Source organism: Podarcis erhardii (genome assembly GCF_964252035.2).
Source record: "Podarcis erhardii genome assembly, chromosome: 12".
NCBI lineage: Eukaryota > Metazoa > Chordata > Lepidosauria > Squamata > Lacertidae > Podarcis > Podarcis erhardii.
Window position 1 is genome coordinate 21,920,084 of NC_138513.1, and position 21,451 is coordinate 21,941,534.

The window sequence follows — 21,451 nt, forward strand, 5'->3', positions numbered from 1 at the left end:
GTTTACTTGAGATTCAAGTAGTGAACAATATTTTTTAAATAAGGGAATTTCACCACAATAAGGAAATCGTGTTAAGCTTTCATAACTGAACATTTTTGTAAATGCACCACCGGAAAAATAATGAGCAACCATAGTAAGAATGAAGAACCTCCTACCACCTTAGATCATAACAAATCATGGCCAGAACTGGGGAACTAGGGGCAGATTTGGGGGGGGGGTGCAGGGTGTTTGCAAGCAGAGTAAAGGGGGGGCCTGTTGTGCAATGCAACATTATTCCACCTGCCCTTTTGTTTTAGTTGATAGCAGAGTGTTACAAGACATGCACGGCTCCAGTATTGTGTCTCTCAACATGAATAAGGGTGATTGCCAATGACTGTAACAACTACCACGGAATCTCCCTGCTGAGTACCACTGGGAAAGCCTTTGCCTCAGATTACACTCACACGCTGACAAGATCCGAGTCACAAGGTGGCTTTGGAGTTCAGAGGTAAACAATTTCCTCACTGCACTGGCTGCAGGAGAAATGCTGAGAGCAGAGACGCCTTCATAGACCTGGCGAAGGCATTTGATCTCATCAGCTGTAAAAGACTCTTCACAACTAGATAGGGTGCCCACCTAAGCTCAACAAGATGACAGTGTCCTCCCATGGGAACATGCAGGAGTGAGATACTGGCAGACCAACGCTGTGTTACAAAGATGTTTTCAAACATGACACAAAGGCTGGTAGGTCAACAATGCCCTGTGGGAAACTCTTGCAGACGCAGTGCCTGGAGACAGTCAAGATGTGTATTCATGGCAGGGACCAAAGGAGGAATGACTGCTGGGAGGAGCGCAGAGAGAAGAAACCCTGGGGTGCAGGAGCAGCTGCACAACCGGATGCTCCTGTTGCAGCAAAACATGTCTCTCCTGCATCGGTCTCTACAGCCACAGCAGGTGCTATAACCTTCCAACAGTTCGATTTCACCCCCAAAGGCACACTCCTCCATTGTCTTCTGAGAGAGACAGATGCCAACCAAAATGCCAACTGCCCAGGGTATTGGCCTGCTAGCCCCTCTCTAGTTCGTAAAGGTAAAGGGACCCCTGACCATTAGGTCCAGTTGCGGACGACTCTGGGGTTGCGGCACTCATCTCACTTTACTGGCTGAGGGAGCTGGTGTACATGTGGCCAGCATGACTAAGCTGCTTCTGGTGAACAGAACAGCGCACGGAAATACCATTTACCTCCCCGCCAGAACGGTACCTATTTATCTACTTGCACTTTGCTTTCGAGCTTCTAGGTTGGCAGTTCTTAGGTAGCCACAATTGAGGTGGTTTAACATACATGTTAAGAGGCTGAGCTACAAATTTGGCCTTAAGCAAGGTGATGTCCCTCCCAATTGCCCGCCTCTGCTATAGGAGATAATGCTAACTTAGCCTGCAGGCTTGTTGCCAGCATGACAATATGCAAGACACTTTGAATACTTCAAAGTGCTACTATACAAATAACTATTGTCGACCCGCCCAGTTAGGCTAGAACTGTTGGCAGAGCAGACCCAGGTATGCTATAAAGTGAAAGCCTGATGACTAGCAACCCATGCCTTTAATGCACCCAATATAAATACAAACATTTACCTTTTCACTTTCAGTATCAAGTGCAGAGGTTGCTTCATCCAGTAACAGAATTCTTGGCTGGCGGATGAGAGCACGAGCAATAGCAATGCGTTGCTTTTGACCCCCAGAGAGCTGAGTCCCTTTGTCACCTACAGGAGTGTTGTATTTCTATGTGCAAAAAATATAAATCCAATAAAGACAGGTTTATATTAGCATAATACTTCTATCTACCTCAGTCCCATTAGATATACCAGCAACATAATAGGACTTTAGTTTTATTTATTTTTCCTAGTTCTCCAATCAACATTTCCGAAGTGTGAGTGTGTATACATGCAGCAGGCTCGTCTTATTTTCTTATGCACTTACATCTGGTAAGCTATCAATGAAGGCATGAATGTTGGCTGCTTTGGCTACTTCAACGATCTCATCAAAGGACACCTTTCTGCTGTTATCTCCATACGCAATGTTCTCTGCAATAGTGCAGTCAAACAGGACTGGTTCTTGGGAGACAATTCCAATCTGGGATCGCAGCCACTGGACATTTAACTGTGTTGCACCGTTGCCATCCAGTAGCTGGAAAAAGAAGACTTGGTCAGTTTTATAAAGCAGGGTACTGTTAATGAACATTTCTGTTATGCATAGTGCGCAGTTAACAAGTTGTTTAAAAGTATTGTCTGACGTTTCAAACGCTATTCCAAATCATTTTGATAACGTATGAAAACTTGAGAGTTTAGGTAAGACTTAGGTTGCAGTCCTAACCTTGTCTGCTCATTCAGGTAAGCAGGATTATACAACCTTTGAACCAGGAAAGCATGGTTTAAATATCATCATGTCATGGAATACACCAGGTGGCATTAGGTCAGTGATTAGGAAACCTTTAGCTCTTCAAATACTGTTAAACTGCAGCCTGCATCATCCCTGACCATTGACCATGTTGCCTGAGCCTGATGGGAGTTGTCCTACAGTCTCGGGGGTGGGGAACACAGGTTACAACCCCACCTAAAGCAAATCATTCTCTCTGGGTCAAACGGCAAGTGGCATGAGAGTTCCAAGCAGGGTTGAAACTGCAGTACCGGCTGCAGCCTGGAGGAGGAGCAGAGAGACTGAGGAGCCATAGCAGAGTAGAGGTGACTGCCTAACTCAGATTCAAAGAGAGCTGCCTGCAGTGCCTGCTTTTTGTAACAGAAAAAATATGTCAATCCAAAAACGAAATCAGGTAGGCAGAACATCTGTCTAAAAAATGCTGGCAGTATGCCCCGTGGAGGACCTTAAGGTCCACAAATGACAACATTTTGGAGGTCCCAAGTTGCAAGGTGGTTAGATTGGTCTCAACCAGGGCCAGGGCCTTTTCAGTACTGGCCCCAACTTGGTGGAATGCTCTGTCACAAGAGACTAGGGCCCTGAGGGACTTGACATCTTTCCGCAAGGCCTGCAAGACAGAGCTGTTCCACCTGGCCTTTGGTTTGGACTCAGTCTGACCCTTATGTTTCCCTCCCCTTATGGTTTTGATCTATGGGCTACTTTTAAAATGAGGCTGCATTTTAACCTGTATTTTAAATTGGTTTCCCCCTCCATTATGTTTTTACTGTAACTTTACTGGTGTTAGCTGCCCTGAACCCGGCTCTGGCCAGGGAGGGCGGGGTATAAATAAATTATTTTTTATTATTATTATTATTATTATTATTATTATTATTATTACTACTACTACTACTACTACTACTACTATTACTACTACTACTATACATTTAGAGCACCCTGCAGTGTGTTAATGCATTAGAAATATTTCACAGATAGGTCACATACACACCATACATTTTAAAACACTCATATCACTTTAACAGTCATAGCTTCCTCAAACAATCCTGGGAACCGTAGTTTACTCCCTCACTGAGTTACAATTCCCAGCACTCTTCACAAACTACAGTTCTCATGTACTTCCAATGTATGGTTTGTATGCAGCCTCAAACTTTGCTCCATTTTGCAAGTGAGAAGGTGCATCCCTGGTATGAAATGGATGAGAACGAGTGTTACATAATATATTCTGCGTTCAAAGTGTGTGGAAAACTCAGCCGAGTAATTTACCACTTCTCCACTGAGGGGATCGTAGAATCTTTCGAGCAACTGGACCAGAGTGCTCTTTCCACAGCCGCTGCTTCCTACGAGAGCCAAGGTCTGCCCCTTCTCTACTGCCACACTCAGTCCTTGGAGTACCGAAACATCCGGCCGGGTAGGATAGTTGAAGGCTACTTGCTTAAATGCGACATTGCCGCTAAAGTCGTCCTACAACGATAATAAACAAGACCTGCCTGTTACAGGAAAAAATGGCCAAGCAATTCCATGTTAGCACCTAGTGGACTGGAAATGCCATTAATAGTTGGATGAAGGGGTGGAACTGAGGCAGACACAGAGGAATTTGCAACATCCCCTTGATGTTATGAGAAAGTACAGCTCCATCTCTGCATCTCGCACGGTTTCAAAAATTGGAAATCAGTGTTTTATAGGAGTAGTTGGGATTGAGGGCTGACTCCCTGCATGAAGATGGGTGGCCGAAGGACAAGTACGGTATGGGAACTGCTTTTAAACTAAATGATGTAAGTTTATTGTTCTTGCTAAATGACAAACCCATAGTACCAATAAAACAATACGGCTCATACATCTTTAACATCCAAGACGTAAAAGAGAAGTTACCAGAGAACCAACTAACTCAAATCCAGCTTAATTTCAAATTATACCTCTGAATGATCTTACTCATGTTTCCTGATTTATTTATTTTTAAAATTTTTGGCAGCCAGTGCATAAAGGGCTGCACTCTGTGTGTGTGTTACAAAGCTATTATTGTCACTCAAAAGAAATTGGACCATTTCTGCCTGGGTGTATTTGCTTGCTTGTGTGAACAGATGTTTCAGAAAGTGATCACTTGGGTCTCTATATAAGGTGCAAGCTAACAGATAGTGAGTGACGTCTTCCCCCTGCAGTTGACTACAAATACAAAGTCTGTATATGGCATTTTGTTGTAGCAGCCATCCAAGACTACAGTGGGCATTGCTTGGAGTATGGTATAGACTCACAAGCTTGTGGACAAGGGTAACTTAGACACAGTTGATTCATGCATCAGTAACCTCATGATTAGACTACTGTAATGCACTGGGTTGGTCCATAATGTGGTGGCTTAGGTTGTTGAGCAGAGCACCTGGAGGTACATCTATTGCACCTGTGCTGTGGGAACTACACTAGCTGTCAATCAGCTACCGGGCCATGTCCAAGGTATTGTTCTTACCACATAAAGTTCTGAATCAATTTAGACCAGGCTACCTGAAAGATGGCCTGTACTAGCAGAGATCAGGAAGATCACCTAGATCATCTGGGGAAATGGTACCACACCCTACAAAATATAATTGGGCGATGACCCAAGAACAGGCATTTTTTGCTATTACCCCTGTACTGCAAAATGCCCCTCCCTCTGCCATGCACGAAGCATCAACCATCATTGGTTTCAGGCATCTCATAAAGACTTAATTTTTTGCCCAGGCTTTCCTTGATTCTTAAGAATGGACCCTGATTTATGTGAATGAATTTCCTGAATTTGTCACATTTACTTTTATATGGTTTTATATTGTCGTTTCATTAGCATCAGGTTGTATTTTCATTTTAATGGATACTGTTGCTATATCATACATAGTGTACCCCACTCAGAGATTTTTGAAAAGTTGTGTGGTTTAGAAGTGCTTTTAAATCAATCCATCAATAAAATACAGTAACTGACTCAGCACTGAAGGCCCCCATGTCTCCAGTTTGCCCATTAAAAACTGCATCTAAGCTTGGACCATGAACAAAGCCTATATATAATTTAAACAGAGAAGGATGGTGGAAATGTGTTAAGACTACGTCAATAGGAAGAAAATGGCACAAATTCTAATTCTCTGGATCCATCAATGAATTGCTCATAAGCTTCAAACCCAGAAGGCAACAAACTCAAGTGCTGAAACTTTTTCTGTGTTTTCTTGGAAGGTAATACAAAAATGCCCAGGGATTAACTTACAGGCTTGTGTCCTTCAACACTGTAATTGTCTATTAAGGGTACAGTCTCAAACAGCTGGAACATGTGAGCTGCAGATATCTTCGCTTTGGCATAGTCTGGTGTAAATGAAGCTGTCTGTCCTAGCGCCATGGCACCAAAGACAATGCATGAGAATACCCTAGAAGTGCAAACAATTTATTTTTAAAAAAATAATTAAAAAAAATAATAGTTTTAAATTTTTACCCTGCTTCCATTTTTGTAATGAATTTATTTTGATCTCTCTGATGAAGGCTACATGCAACAAGGGGAACAAGACTTTTCCCCTTTACCAATGTACTTGTCCTAGGTTCAAATATCGGCACTTCCCATTAGAAGACGTAGATAGCAGGTGATGTGAAAGTCCTCTGCCTAAGACTCCCCCAGGGAGTCTTTGCAAGTCAAAATAGACAATTTTACACTAGATTAGGTGCCTAACCCATGACCCTCTAGATGATGCGAGACTGTTGGCCATGATGGCTGGGGCTGATGGGAGTTGGAGTCCAACAATCTAGAGGTCCACAGGTTGGCCACCCCTGGCCTAACGGGCCAGTAATCTGACATACATATGTAAAACCCAGCATGTGGACCTCCAAAGAAAGCATTAATTCCCATATTGGCTTTGGGGTACAGAGTATGCATTTCAGGTCCAGGGCCATTGGATTTTAAGTGCATAGAGCCCACATGTGAACACCCAACAGGCCAGTTTTGTCTGGGGTAAAGGAGCAGCAGGGAGGCTTGAGTTCTTCTCCATCAATTATACAGCTTCGATTTAGGAAATAGATCCAGCCTGATCCAGCCCATATATCAGCTGAGAAAGCAACCTCAAGCCCTGGTAAAATGCAGGAAAATCCACACCTATATTACTGCTGATTTCATGATAGTTTGTTTCTTTTAAACCCCAATTAAAAAAAGAAAAGCAGCAGAGATCTTACAAGAAAACGTTCTTAGCATCCATGTATCCCCCCTCCACAAGGAAGGCACCAAATTGAAAACAAGCGGCGTAGGTGAAGTACATTATGCCTTGGGAAACGCCATAAGTTAGTCCGTGGATATGCGCTTTCTTTAAGGAATTCCTGTAACGAGATGAAGGGTGTTTTGCTTATTTGTGTGTTGATTCACACATTACGGCCGTCTCAATATAAAACATGGGAAGCTCTGTATGAGATGCAACAGCCCTATAATATGAAGAAGAAGAGAAGAGTTTGGATTTGATATCCCGCTTTATCACTACCCGAAGGAGTCTCAAAGCGGCTAACAATCTCTTTTCCCTTCCTCCCCCACAACAAACACTCTGTGAGGTGAGCGGGGCTGAGAGACTTCAGAGAAGTGTGACTAGCCCAAGGTCACCCAGCAGCTGTATGTGGAGGAGCGGGGAAGCGAACCTGGTTCACCAGATTACGAGTCCACTGCTCTTAACCACTACACCACGCTGGCTCTCTTATGCAAGAGCCATAAGGCCAGCTAGATGATATCCCTGCTGCAGTGCAACCACCTACCTGCTACTCACATTTCCCACAGATCACATCATTGGTTGCTGCTGGAAGGGGAGGCAGGAATATGCACAGCACTGGCATGCAAATATAGGTAAGTTGTCCTTGATACTATGGACTTGAAGGGTAGCTATGAGTTCAATATAACTTGCAAATCTTGCCCAGGTCTCTGAAATTTAGCTCTGGATGTTTGCCAGTCTCAGAACTAATGACACCAGTGGTGGAGAACCTTTTTCTGGGTTCTGGGCAAATTTCCAGAGACCATATGCCAGTGAAGGTAAAGCAATAAATGTAAACGTTTTCTTCCTATAGTATTATCAGATTCAAGGACACCTTGCAGCCAGGCAAGGCTGCATCAGAGGCAAAACAGGACCAGTGAGAGGTGTGGCTTGCAGAGAGAAGGTGTGGCCTCAGAGTTCCACTCTTAAAAGCCATTCATCCAGAGTAGCAGAGGTTTTCTTGTTTTCATTTGAAGCTTAAAGCTATGCAAGCAGCAGTCAAGAAGTGAATTAGTAGTTCAGTATCTTAAAACAATGATTTGAATAAGATTTTAACAATATTATTTGGTCAAATGGCAGTTCAGATCCTGCGATTGTCTTAATTTTCTTTGTAACAGATATCCAAAAAAGTCTTTGTTCCAAGGCACAACCAGAAGCTCTAAAATGCATCTGCCTTAGGAAGACCGTATCTCCAAAAACCGTACAAGACCTGAGTAGGTTCTATACAATTTGACAAGATTGCTCATAACTCTGAGAGCAGTTTCAGCAACCCTTCTCTCGCACCAAATGGGCAGCTATATTTCTCAAGGGTAGCACCTGAGAGGCAAAGGCAAGACTGCTTGGCCACCACTTGAACAAGCCACAAGAAGGAACTCAGGACAAAACATTTGGGATTGGATCCAGGCTGAGTCATACTTAGAGAAGAGTGAATGAGCTCAGTGGGTCTACTCTTAAGGCATGACTAAGACTGCAACCCTAACCCATTTTGCTTGGAAGCCCCACCATATTCAACAGGACTAACTTCCAAGAAGGCATGGTTAGGACAGCAGTGTAAGTCTGGCTCAAACTTGAGAAGTAATTGTCCTGAGAATTAAGAAGTTGGATCCAGACTTAACAGCAAAATCCTAAGCATGTCATTTCAAGAGCTGATCAAAACATTTGCTGGCTGTTACCTGTATGGTCCTTGCAGACTGTCTCCATACTTTTGTTCAAATTTTATTTCCTGAGTAAGGGAAACAACTGTTCGGATATTCCCTATTGCTTCTGTTGCAATCTGTAAGAGAGAGAAAAACACACTGGCTAGTGGGAAAGCAACAAGTTTCCCCAAAACAAAATAAAAAAATTCCTTCCAGTAGCACCTTAAAGACCAACTAAGTTAGTTCTTGGTATGAGCTTTCGTGTGCATGCACACGAAAGCTCATACCAAGAACTAACTTAGTTGGTCTTTAAGGTGCTACTGGAAGGAATTTTTTTATTTTGTTTTGACTATGGCAGACCAACACGGCTACCTACCTGTAACAAGTTTCCCCAAGTATGACTTTCTTGAGGAAAGTGCTATAAAGAGCAAAACACCAGCACACTCTTACAGTGTGGCTCTCCACTGATTCTAAAGTGCTCCAGGCTGATCTTCAAGGAGCAGTTACAGGCACCAGTGCATAACTGTTTCCAAGAACCAGTCACAGCCCAGCAAGTCTACTATAGCGGGACTTCTTCTCTTTGCTCAAAATGGCACTCTGATCCCTGCAGACGGGAGGGGATATGGAAAGTGCAGGATCCTCTCACTTTCTCTCTGCCTCTTCTTTGGTTTTCAGCCTCATGAAGGTGAGACACCATCCTCTTGTTTCTCAGCACCCCTGTTTTGGTTCTAATTCTGGTGGCACTCAACCAGCTGTGTTTGCTGTCAGAGGGAATGGTTTAGCAGATACTTACCTTCCCTGCACCTTCAAGTTCCTTCTTATCTTTCCTGGCATGTCCAGCCAACATTCTCATTTCAATGAGTCCTCCAATGGCAACAAGTGGCACAACAGCCAAGATGACGAGGGTCAGCTGCCAGCCATACACCAATGATATAATTATTCCTGTCCCGAGGTTAGCAATGTTTTGGGCAAGCATACCTAGCCTGGCCCCTGTAGCCTGAATGAAGGAGGGGGAAACAAAATGTATTAATTTTTTTTTTGGGGGGGGGGTGTTCCTGATGGCTGAACATCTCTCTGTGGGCTTTGGAGTACAACGCCTCCCAGAGTTTGTGAACATGCCATTCCTCAGCTAGTAGGACAAGGCAGAACAGTACAACAGGTTTTTTTCCATTTGTATTTGAGAAGAATGGAACAGAGGGAGAATGTAGGGCAAATTGCTGCACACTTACTGAAGACGAAGTATCTTTGGGTACAGAAATTCGTTCTGGCAATCTGATGCAAGGTTAGCATATTTGCTGCCCACTGCAGTAGTGCCCGTTAATCTCCAAAATACTCTGTTTGTATATTTGTAACAAAACCTTGAGCCACACACTGTATCTCAGACTAACCTACCTCACAGGGCTTTTGGGAGGATAAAATGGTGGATGGGAGTGTGGGAAAGCATGTATGCTGCCCTGAGCTTCTTAGAGAAAGGATATAAATGGAGTAAATAAGTTAAGTAAATATTACAGAAACCCCATAGTATCTCTCATCCAAAGGCTTCATCATACCCCTCAGTGCTGCCTCTGAAACTATGCATTGCTCTGTGAAGGGCTAAGGAAGCATGTGGCAAAAAAAATTATTTCAGAAACCTTGACCTAGAAGCAAGAGGTGAGTGGAGAAACTTGGTAGAAGCTGGTTTCTCTAAATCAGCAATGGAAAACCTAAGAACCTCCATATGTTGTTAAATTACACCTCCCATCATATTTGATCACTAGTCATGCTGGCTGGAGCCAATGGAGGTTGAAGCAAAAAGAGGAATACTCCGACGAGAGTGAGATTCAGGCTACTTCCTTGTTGGGGGTGGGGGAAGAGAATTGCAAGTCACTTATTCATCACCCTTCCTTATTCATCTGGAGGACACCGTCCTGCTATCCTTCTCTAACTCTGAGAATGTCTCCCTGCAATACTATTATATCCTCAGTCACAGAGAGTTTTCTGTAGCTGCCTTAGGAAAAGAAAGCTTCCGCCAGAAGGGCCACTTTGGAGCTGTCCAGGGTATGTTCTCGTAACGTTCCCCTGCTTCCCTCAAGAGCTTTGCTAGAACTGGACAGCCCACCCAACTCTAAGTCAAGTTCAACATCTCAGAAGTGATGCCTATGTCCAGGGTTTTTTGCAAAACTACTTCTCAGTTATTGATAAACTTTCCAACTGCGCAAAAACCCAACGAAGTTGCCTTTGAGCGCAGCCTTTAGTCATCTCGCTTTAGTCATCTCTCGTTGGGAGTATCTTTGAAATACACAACTGGAAAAGACTAAAATATGGTTTAGTGCCACGTACAAACTTAGTTAGCATGTGGAACTCAGGTGTGAGAGTTGCACTGGATAGCCTACAACACAACTACGTAGAATCATCAAGAGAATGAGAATTGTGGGGAGGGTACAGATGAGTATTACTTACACCTTTTACTTCAGACGCATCAAGAGCAAGTCTTGTAGTCAATGCTCCAGTATTGTTTTTAGGGTCATCAAACCAAGCAATGTCCTAGAAATATACAATATATTTTAAGGTACCAACACAATCCTGGCTACAATAGCATTGCAAATTCAGTTTTTGCTGTTCAGATTCTGGAGGGCAAGATATTTTAAAATATATTTAATTAGGGTCATTATTCATTTGTAGAGTTGTAGTCTTGCACCTAGCAACTAATTCCTAAAACCCAGCGAAGTCAACAGATTTCTCCCCCCCCCCCCACATCTAAATAGACAGATTGGGTCAATCACTCTCTTGTGGTTTCTGAGCTCAGAGGTTTCCAAACATGTTGGCTGAGAGTAATACAACTAATTAAGGGTTTGTATGAGTAATTTTTTTCTTTGAACATCTCCATGCCATATAGACTTCTTAGTTTTGACACTTTCAAATGCAATTACCACTGAAGAAAGTCACTATTAAAGGAACACAACTCAACCACCTCCCAGATTAAAGGAATTACTTGGGTGATTTTCTTGGATGTGGGCTGTAGATCAGGTGTGGGGAACCTTTTGCCCTCCAGATGTTGCTGAACTACAACTCCCATTATCTCTGGCCATATTACTAGGGCTGATGGGAACTGCAGCTCAGTGACACCCGAAGGGCCAAACTTGCCATGGATTGGCAAATTTCCCAAACTTGCCATGGATTATCGCAATTTTGGAAGGGGTGATGGCACAGTTCAATATTGCAACCCGTTTATTGGGCTAGCGCAGGATAAAAACTAGCTCAATAAAGCAAACAAATCTCTCCCTTAGAATACCTGTCTAAGCATTGCTTGGAATCCCATGTAGCGAAGCTTCAATGTAAGGATCTCTCCAGCTCTGCCAAAGGTGAAACCCTGAAAGAGAAGGTTTCCTGCATAATTGGATGCTGCCGGCTTTGATACTCTTTTTTGTATCTTTATTTTATACCTTATTATGATTTAATAATACAATAACAACAACAACCTTTGTACCCCGCCCTCTGACAGGGTTGCCCCAGCCACTCTGGGCAGCTTACAGCATATATAAAAACATAATTTTTAAAAATTTGGTTGTGTCCTTTTGGATGTTTTATTGTTTATGACTACTTTTGTTATGTTTGCAATTATGTATTTTTTCATCTTGTAAGCCACCTTGAGCATGGTTTTAACAATGGAAAGGTGGCATACAAATAACATTATGTATGTATGTAAGCAAACCAGAGTACAAGCAACTTAGCTACTTTGCATTCCGTATGAGAACTGTTATGTACTGAAGTTCTCACCCTGGGCCAGCAGGGGGATACTGTAGATAGTTATGCAAATGAAGGATCGAAAGTGACGTTCAGTGATTGGATAGTTTTAGAAAGCTGCAACAGTTACAACTGTTCTGGAGCTCTATATAAGCAGGCTGACTGAGCTCTTCAGTTCAGTTCTGTTCCAGCTTACAAATAAAGAGCTGCTTTGGAAGAATTGCTGTGTAGTCTGATATGTTCGCCCCCAACTTAACAAGAACAATAAGGCATTGGGAGAAAACACTCATCCTGCCAGAGGGATCAACAGGTTTGTTGTTTAGCTCCTTCCACACTTCAGTCTCTACTCCTCTGATCTTGATCTAAGTTCCTGAAAGGGCTGCAATGGGGCACTAGGCTGCAAAATTCTCCGAGCATGCCATTCGCTGAAACGACTGGAGCCGTATGGCTCAAGCGGATATTGCTTTCTTATAACAGGAAGGAAATCACAACAATGTATAATATGGGCAGAATAATTCAAAATAAGTTGTACTGGCATGACAGCCAAGCACAATGTTTTCCAAAAGCAAAATATCTATTTTCTTTGAGCCACACAAGCATTGCATCAGTTTATGATAATACTACAAGAATGTTATTCCAGTACTGAATTTAAGATTCAAGACTCAAACTACTGGCTCTTGCTGGAAATGCCAGAAGTATCCCATGACAAGTGTATGGGCCTTATTCTGTAGTTAGAAGAACTGTTCTGTATTCAGGGTCTAAATAGAATTTACAGGATATATGATGAAGCTCCCAGGCCAATGTGTTAAGATCAAGGCTTCTGACATTAATAACTTGTTTTGTTATCCGATATGTTTATGATATAATCATGGATATTTTGATGGAAAGCTTATGCTGGGCACACCTAAAACATTGTTGCATTCAAATATTTTGCCTTATTTGCAGTTTTGCAATTTCAACAGCAAATCAATATTCTGCACATCTGTCAATTCAAATTTGCTACAGTGATCCTTGTGAATTTGAAAGATGTCTGATATAGTTCTGCACACAAAGGAACTATATAATCCTCTAGAATTAAATACACTATGTTGGTCCATCTTCAAAAATTAATCTAAAATCTTTGGATTAAAAGTAATGTCACTTCTTCAAAACAAAAACAAACAACAGTTCTGTGAGTTTCTGAATACTTTCAGGATCTGGCCAGAAACAGTAAGAACAAAGCAAATGCAACTTACCTGAAGGAAAAATGTTACAAAGGATATAACCCCAAGTGCTAAGAATAGCAATGAATACATATTGCTCTTTTCTCGTACTATGTCTGGATCATTCAGTGTAAAAATCTATGGAACAGTAATCTCAGTGTTAATTTTCTTTCATTAACTTATCTCTAAATACTTCACCTTGCTTACTTGTACTGAAACTCATTCTCTTAAGTATAAAATGTGCAATATAAAAAGTAAAATCATATATATCTCTAAACAGATGAATTACTGCTTATCAGTTATTAATTAGCTGGTACATATCAATAACCCTAAAAACAATGTTCTGAGTAGATATTGCTCACTTAGATTTTCTTTGCATTGTGCTGCAATGTTTCTCCTGAGGCTATATAATAGTACAAGAGAGACATACATTGAAAAGAAAAAAAATACATCAATTTTTGCTCCCAGAAGGAGGTTTCCTGTTATTGGCTGCAGCCCAGAGGGCCATTGGAGGAACTGTATATTTATGGCTTCCAAGTCTGCATTTGCCATTGTTATTAGACTCTATAATAGTAGTCATGCGCAAAGACTGGCAAGCCACTTTCAAAACATGGGCAGTTAAGAGCAGGTTCCAATGATGATCAAGAAACTGAGTTCATTTTGAGTGAGAAGGTAGGAGCAATCATCTGCTCAGTAATACAGGAGTACAGGGGACGCTCAGGTTGCGAACGTGATCCGTGCAGGAGGCACGTTCGCAACCTGCAGCGTTTGCATCCCTCAGCGGCGCGTCTGCGCATGCGCGGCTTGCGATTTGGCGCTTCTGTACATGTGTGTAATGGTTGTAAGGGGTTACTTGTGCGTAACTTGCCTTCAGTTTTGGTTAGATTGCCTGGCCAACCATGCTTTGGCTGACAGCTCACACTCCGTGGCCGGTCAGTCACTTGCAGAATCCGTCAGTGGGCGTTTCTTGAACCTCTTCCAGCATAAGAGCTGTTTGACGCCAAGTCTCCTCCTACTTTCCCTGCGCAGAACTCGTCTGCGCAAGTAAGGGAAAGGCAGAGGCGTGTCCGTGCTCTCCCCACTAGTCTCGGGTGAAGGGTCTTGGAGACCTCTCTCCGAATCCTCCATTTCCCTCCCTTCTCTACCGGTGTTACGCTGAATTCCTTCCCCCCCTGCTGGTCCCCTCTCCTGCATTGCTGTGGAGCCTTGCCTCCACCTCTCGTTCTGATGTCAGTTCCCTGACAATGTGCAACAGCCGAAACCCGGAAGTAACTCGTTCCGGTACTTCCGGGTTTCGGCGCATGCGTAACCTGAAAAAACGCAACCTGAAGCACCTGTAACCCAAGGTATGACTGTATTATGAAAATCTCCATGGGGACATTGAAGCGCCTAAGAGCAAGCACTACATATTGCATTCTGTGAAAGTAATCCCCAAATGAAAATGGGAAAATCTGTCGGGTTTGGTTTCTCTCAGTTTTTGATTCCTCCAATCTTAATTTCAGTTTTCCACATTTCCATTTAAATTTGTGGGTGTTGGTTTTTTTACGTCCTCATGAAAAATCATCAGCATTTTAGTGTGAATTTCCCCTAATAAGCCCACATCTGTATACAATTTTGCCTAATAAACTCATTTCACAGACATGTGCATTTTTAGGCACACCTTCTCCTAGCAAATGCATTTTTGCACACATTACTTGGCTGCAACGTTGCATTCCAAATTTCGGAGATGTGTGAATTTCAAAGGATGGTTGCATCTCAGTCCTTGTGTTGTTTCCAAAACTGCAAATCAGGCAGCTTTCCTTTAAATGTGAACGAATTGAAATTCACCATCATCCATACCATCAACTAACATTCACCTACATTCTGCTATAGAAGAACTGCCCCCTAATCTTCCCTCTACACAGATCCAAGTTTCTCAATGCAAATTCTCTCTTGAAGGCTCAATTCTGGCCTGAATGTTTTCTACATTTAAATGTAGTTTTGGAATGGATGTCAGAGACATAACTTACTATATACTCACCCCTATGATTTCAGAGAATATGACTGAAAACGCAGGCTGCAAGGCTCCGTTGATGATTGCAGAAAATGTTCCCACCAAAAAGTAAGGCCATTCAGACACATTCAACTTCATGATCTTCAGAAATGAAACTGAGGGCAAATTTTCATTCTAGAACACAGGAGAATGTTTTATGCAGTGCTCTCTGCCCTTTTCTGGCCTCCATTCATAAACTCTCTAAACTTGTTGCTTTTCTTTTTACAGGAAATATGGTGTTGATCTAGAAAACGCCCATGGTTCTGTTTGCTCCCTGTAGACCTTTGTCTATTTCAATTATCACATTCTCTCCAGGGTATTGGGCAGAGCTAATTCTTGTCACCTATTCTTAACCTGCGTATTAGATTTTCTGTACACAAAACCTGTACCACTGGATTATGACCCTTCCCTTAAATGAAGAGAAATCAACTGGTGGACCCAAAGTGGCTCTAGAAAGACTTTGTGATGGGTCTTCACTAAGGAAAGTCTCGAAAAAGGAGAGAGGAAGATCTTTTAACTGAGAGCAGTTACACATTTCCCATTCTGTTTGCTGCTGCATTTGTTTCTTTCAACAAATTTGTAAAGACACACATCCTTCAACATCCAGGCTCAGACTTTGGGGATCCCCCCACCAAATGAAGGCTGTCAGGTGTATCCACAACAAGAGCCACTCTTATGGAGGGAAGAAACTACTGGGGATGCATGACTAAGGGGTCATCAGAGCAAGAGCCTGCATGGAGGAACATATAAGAAAAGCAGAAGAAAATAAGTTCAGCCAGGAACAGGAAGATGCAGACCTGAAAACAAGTCTTGGCCCATGTCTTGGTGTACAAAGGTCCATTAGGTCCAGTTGCGGACGACTCTGGGTTTGTGCGCTCATCTCACTCTATACGCCGAGGGAGCTGGTGTTTGTCCACAGACAGCTTCCAGGTCATCTGGCCAGCATGACTAAGCCGCTTCTGGCGAACCAGAGCAGCGCACAGAAATGCCGTTTACCTTCCCACCGGAGTGGTACCTATTTATCTATTTGCATTTGATGTGCTTTTGAACTGCTAGGTGGGCAGGAGCTGGGACCGATTAACAGGAGCTCACCCTGTCGCGGGGATTTGAACCGCCGACCTTCTGATCGGCAAGCCCTAGGCTCTGTGGTTCAGACTTTGGTGTACACACAAAGCACAATTAACACTGTTGCAATTTAAAGCCGAGACACTTACAGGCTGAACAGTTTGGACCTCAAGGTCTTTGTCCTGCTCTTCTGGCCTTTTCAAGCTCTTGCGGGTCGAACGCCGTCGCACTCCATTTGCAAAGAAGTCTTTTAATTCCTCTTTTGACATGCCTTTTCCGTCAATGAGCTCATTTTCATCTGAATGAACCTCAGTGTCAATTGACTGAAATAAGAGAGCAGAAGTTTTGAAAGAGATTTGGATTTCAAAATGCTGGTGTGAAATGCTTATAGAATTACCGTATTTTCCCGTGTATAAGACTAGGTTTTTTTCATAAAAAATAATATCAAAAATGAGGGGGCATCTTATACATGGAGAGTGCCAAGGGTGGACTGCCGATTGGTTGTTGCCGCAAAAATAGGGGGCATCTTGTACATGGGGGTGTCTTATAAATGGAAAAATACGGCATATACACTGAACTGAGAACAATAAAAACTGAATATATTAAACAACTCTGAGGACCCTCAACAGGCTACAGCTCCCAGAATTCATTGCAGGGAGCCACAACAGTTGCTAGGACTGTGCATATAGGAAAAGAGGTTCCATTGCAGCATCAGTTCCCAAAGGACTTGGTGGACTTGGGCCACAGGGACAAATAGGAACAGAACTCAGTTCAAGAGGAATTATATGCCAACATGACAAAAGGGGAGGAAAAGAAAAGAAATGAACCAGTACCTGCATATTAACAAGTTTGAAATAAACTCCTTTCTTTGCCATGAGCTCATTATGTGTCCCTTGCTCTGTGATGGAGCCATCTTCAAAAGCAGCTATGAGGTCTGCGTTGCGGACTGTAGATAACCGATGAGCGATTACAATAGTTGTGCGACCTTCCCTTGCCTAAAGAGACGTATTCAGATTCAGTTAACGTTGGCCTATGTTCACAAGTCTTTGCATCACATTTTACAGCTTTCATTAACTTGGCAAAGGAACATAAGAAGCTGTTTTACACAGAGACATTAATCCATCAAGGGCAGCCCAGTCTACACTTACTGGCAGTAGCTCTCTAAGATGATCTGCCATTGAGCTATGGGCCTTGCTCAAAATTGCAAAGGAAAAAGCAGTCAGAATGCAGCAGGCACACCAACTCAATATTTGAAGGGGGTCCAGCCCCCCACCCCAATATTGAGGGGTTCCGGTGCAATTGCACTGGGCTATGCAGTGTCAGGAGACATGTGTGATATCAAGCAATGCACACATGACATCACACACACACCACACACACCAGCCCCCTTCGCCAATCTTGGAGGGAACCTGGGGCCACTGGTACGTAGATGGACTAGCATCTGGAAGCTTTCTACCCCAGTACCGTCTATCCCAGGGAATGCAGCCTTAGAGCCATGCAGGCATTGTCCTAATTTTATACGAGTAGCAAGTAGGGAAAGCAAAGAAGGGAAAGTATGTTTCAGAGAGGGAAGTGGCAGAAAGATGCTGAGAGATGGGAGGGGAGCCAGCACCACCCACTTTTGGCTCTGACCCCATTCACCAACACTATGCAGTCCTCAAAAGATCAACTCTGTGGGGATGAGACGCTTGGCAGGAAAAAGGCTTCTGCGCTGTTTGGTAGTGACTCTTCAGGGTTCCAGGCAGGAGTCATTCCCAGCCCCAGAGGATTGAATCCAACACCTTTTGCATCACTGAGCTTTGATTCTTCAGTTTCTAAGGATCTCTCACACAGTCATCATGGCTTAGTTCTGCCCTGTAACCTCTTCCCGGTTTATTAGCAGAAGAAAAGTACTCTGCACACGCTCACACCTATTGTGTTTCAAACCACTTGCACCAAACTCTTCCAGTGCACAAAAATATTTTTATCTTTATTTGACCTCAACAGGAACTCAGCAAGAGAGCAACTGATCAGCCCAAGTACAGCCAGAGAGTGGCACACCCAGGAATGGAGCTGAATTTGGATCTTCCACAAGGTAATTCAGTAACGCACTGCATGACATTGAACTGATTTGACCTGAAGCCTTTTCTGGTTCTGGTCCAGGAAGAGGTGAAAGGATGGTTAGCTGTGCCTAGCCAGCTTTCAAAGTCTTCTTCTTCTTTTTTTTTTAGTGTACTATTTAGCACACATTACTTTTGTGCTAAAACCTTTTGGCGTCCGGTTATCCTGCTCATTAATCTTTAATTTGAGTTAACTTTCCTCACAGCCAGGAACAATCCATAGATACCCCGGGAAGGTAACTAATTAACCAGATATTGCACCAGCGCTTCCCATCCTTATCTCACATGCCCACAGTCCCCCTTTAGCTTTCAACACCAGAAACAAAAGCAGGTACAGAGGCTTTTTGGAACCGACTCCTGGGCTTCTCTGCAATTCCCATAGGGATCTGTCAATATTGATTACAACACACCTGCTCTGTTTTGGGATGGTGACCCATCCATCCTTCAAAACAATCAATATTCTCGATTTCACTTTCAAGTGAGGCATGCTTTAATTGCCTCTCCTAAACTGAAATATGCATACAGAAGACAACCAGATCCTTATAAGCAGCTCCCTTTTAAAACAACACTGTATCTGTTTTTGAAATGCATTTAAGCGTATTTGCTGGCATCCATGAGAGTGCCCTGTATAGAGAGGCTGGCGTGAGGAAGACCCCTCCATTCTGTCAATTCCCTCCTCCAACTTCAGTCCCCTGCTGTAACTCATCACAGGCTCTTCGTGGAGATTCCCTGACCTTCAGGTAGGGCTGGGCAAAGGCAGATTTTGCTGCTTGGTGTGGAGCAACAAATGCCCACCCTCCAAATAATCAAAGTGCATGGCATCCAAGGCTGGCTCCTGTGGCAGAAAATCCCATGTCCCAAGCAGCTGGCATCCATCTTTCTTAAGAGACGAGGGAGTGTGCCTCCAGGGATGACGTCAAACCTCTGGAGAATCACAGTGACTCCTGTGGTGCAGGGACCAGTAACTTGTAACTGCTCCAGATAGGTTTTGCTGATTAGCAGTACAGAAGTGACCTCTCTGGGGTGCAAGCCTGGGTTGCCCAAGAGACAAGGCCCACCCCCTGCCTCAGCCTTGCTGATGTGGCCCAAAGGAAATCAGAGCAATATGTTTGACACCAGCTTGGCTGCAGGAGTTGCCAGAAGGGACTCCACTCTGGATTTGTGCAGTGTTTACTTTTTAGCCTTTTCTTCTCCTGAAGATGTCCCACAAGGCAGTAGGTATGGGTTTACTCCAAAAGCCTTTCTCACCCATGAGTATAGCCACAAGGCAGCAGAGGATTAGGATCAGAGTTTTCCTTCTCCTAGACGGGCTACTTTCCCAGCCCCATCTGCCCCTCACTTCCCTCTATAGCACACGAAGAAACCACATGATTGACTGTTGAACCCACTATTGGTCTCGTCCATTCAATCTGTCAGAGCCTTTCTTCGCATGCAGGGGGAGGTCCCTATCTCACTAGGGGTTTGAGACCCATCGGCTACCCTCACCTGGTTCAGCTGGCCAGTCAAAAGTCTTTTCCTGGGGTGTGGTCGCTGTGGCATGTTGACAGCTTCTGGGAGACACAGGTGAGAGCTGAGTGGTGGGGACCAAAGATGGACAAACTACCCCAGAAGGAGCACAACAACATGTTCTTCACCCCTCCCCTAACACCCCTCCCATACATATACAGTGGTACCTCAGGTTAAGAACTTAATTCGTTCTGGAGGTCTGTTCTTAACCTGAGGTACCACTTTAGCTAATGGGGCCTCCTGCTGCCACTGCACCACTGGTGCACGATTTCTGTTCTCATCCTGAGGTAAAGTTCTTAACCCGAGGTGCTATTTCTGGGTTAACAGAGTCTGTAACCTGAAGCATCTGTAACCTGAAGCGTCTGTAACCCAAGGTACCACTGTACTCCCTAACAGTATAAATGCAACAATAAGTTCAAATGACTGAAACTTTGCTGCCCTTTCACGTCAGTGGGAGAGAAAGAGGCAGGAAAGGCCCATCATGCAATGAGATCGCTGCTCTCATAAGGAAACCTGTTATTCATCTTAAGTTATTTGTAAACCATTCATTTTCTACTATGCAAGGTTTTCACAGGGAAACAGACCTTGTCCAAAGCTGCCTGAACCACAGCTTCACTTTCGGTATCCAAAGCCGACGTAGCCTCATCCAGCAACAGGATCTTGGGGTTGCGGACAAGAGCACGGGCAATTGCTATCCTTTGCTTCTGTCCTCCACTTAGCTGGGCTCCTCTTTCTCCAACCATAGTGTGAAATGTCTGCAAAACAGGAAAAAAAACAGCAACAGCTCAGAACCAATAAATGATGTTATGGCCTGATATATTATATCAGGGTTAGGGAGTAATTTTTGGCCCACAGATGGCATTTTCTCTTGGCCAGCTCTTGGGGAGGAGGACTGCATGCTAATAGTGGGTGGAGCCAATGCAAGAGTGGGTGTGGCCAGCATGTCCACTTCGGTCACACCCACTTATGTTTTGGCTCCACCCTCCACTGGCAGAGGGCTGGCTAAGGGGGGACATGTGTTTACTCCACACACATGTCCACACTGACATTGCACACCCCTTCCTGCATGAAGGTCATCTCTACTTAGGAATTCTGAGGCACAGATCTTAAGTCATCCTGGAAAATTTAGTCTAAATAATTGAATAAATATACAAGCGTGTTATGTGTGTTTTGCTTGCTGAAAACACACCACGAGTTCAGTGGCTAGAAAAATACTTGCACCAAGCACCAGGCATTTCAAGAAACATTTTTGGGTTGTTTATTTGCCTAAGAAGGTTCATCTATATTTAGAGAAATAATAATAATGTGTGTGAAAATAGACCTTATAGCCAACATGCACAGGAAGGTGAAAATAAACTAACTCTCAGTTTACAGGACGCCCTTGAACCACTGCCCTTTCTAACAATTGAACTTACAAAAATAGATTAAATAGATTAAAACATGATTTTAATATTTTAAAAAGCCTTGTTTTAGTGAATCTTTTGCTAGCAGTAGTGGCAGCCCTAACGCACACAGGCCTCATTGGTATTACACATTTAAATCAGTATCATAT

At 43.4% G+C, this 21,451-nt stretch overlaps 1 protein-coding gene across 4 annotated transcripts in view; it reads right to left on the reverse strand.

Annotated features, from left to right (window-relative positions):
- The window catches only part of LOC309353016 (ATP-dependent translocase ABCB1-like), a 55,826-nt gene that overhangs the window by 2,436 nt on the left and 31,939 nt on the right, over positions 1–21,451 (reverse strand). For all 4 annotated transcript variants that reach the window (XM_081881890.1, XM_081881889.1, XM_081881891.1 and 1 more), the window contains exons 14-27: positions 20,484–20,654; positions 17,128–17,289; positions 16,444–16,617; positions 15,218–15,364; positions 13,231–13,335; positions 11,544–11,621; positions 10,712–10,795; positions 9,066–9,269; positions 8,309–8,409; positions 6,580–6,720; positions 5,630–5,786; positions 3,673–3,870; positions 1,957–2,163; positions 1,612–1,758 (exon numbers count right to left, since the gene is read on the reverse strand). In XM_081881890.1, coding sequence (XP_081738016.1) covers positions 1,612–1,758; positions 1,957–2,163; positions 3,673–3,870; positions 5,630–5,786; positions 6,580–6,720; positions 8,309–8,409; positions 9,066–9,269; positions 10,712–10,795; positions 11,544–11,621; positions 13,231–13,335; positions 15,218–15,364; positions 16,444–16,617; positions 17,128–17,289; positions 20,484–20,654 — 2,076 coding nt within the window. The remainder of the gene's footprint in view (positions 1–1,611; positions 1,759–1,956; positions 2,164–3,672; positions 3,871–5,629; positions 5,787–6,579; positions 6,721–8,308; positions 8,410–9,065; positions 9,270–10,711; positions 10,796–11,543; positions 11,622–13,230; positions 13,336–15,217; positions 15,365–16,443; positions 16,618–17,127; positions 17,290–20,483; positions 20,655–21,451) is intronic.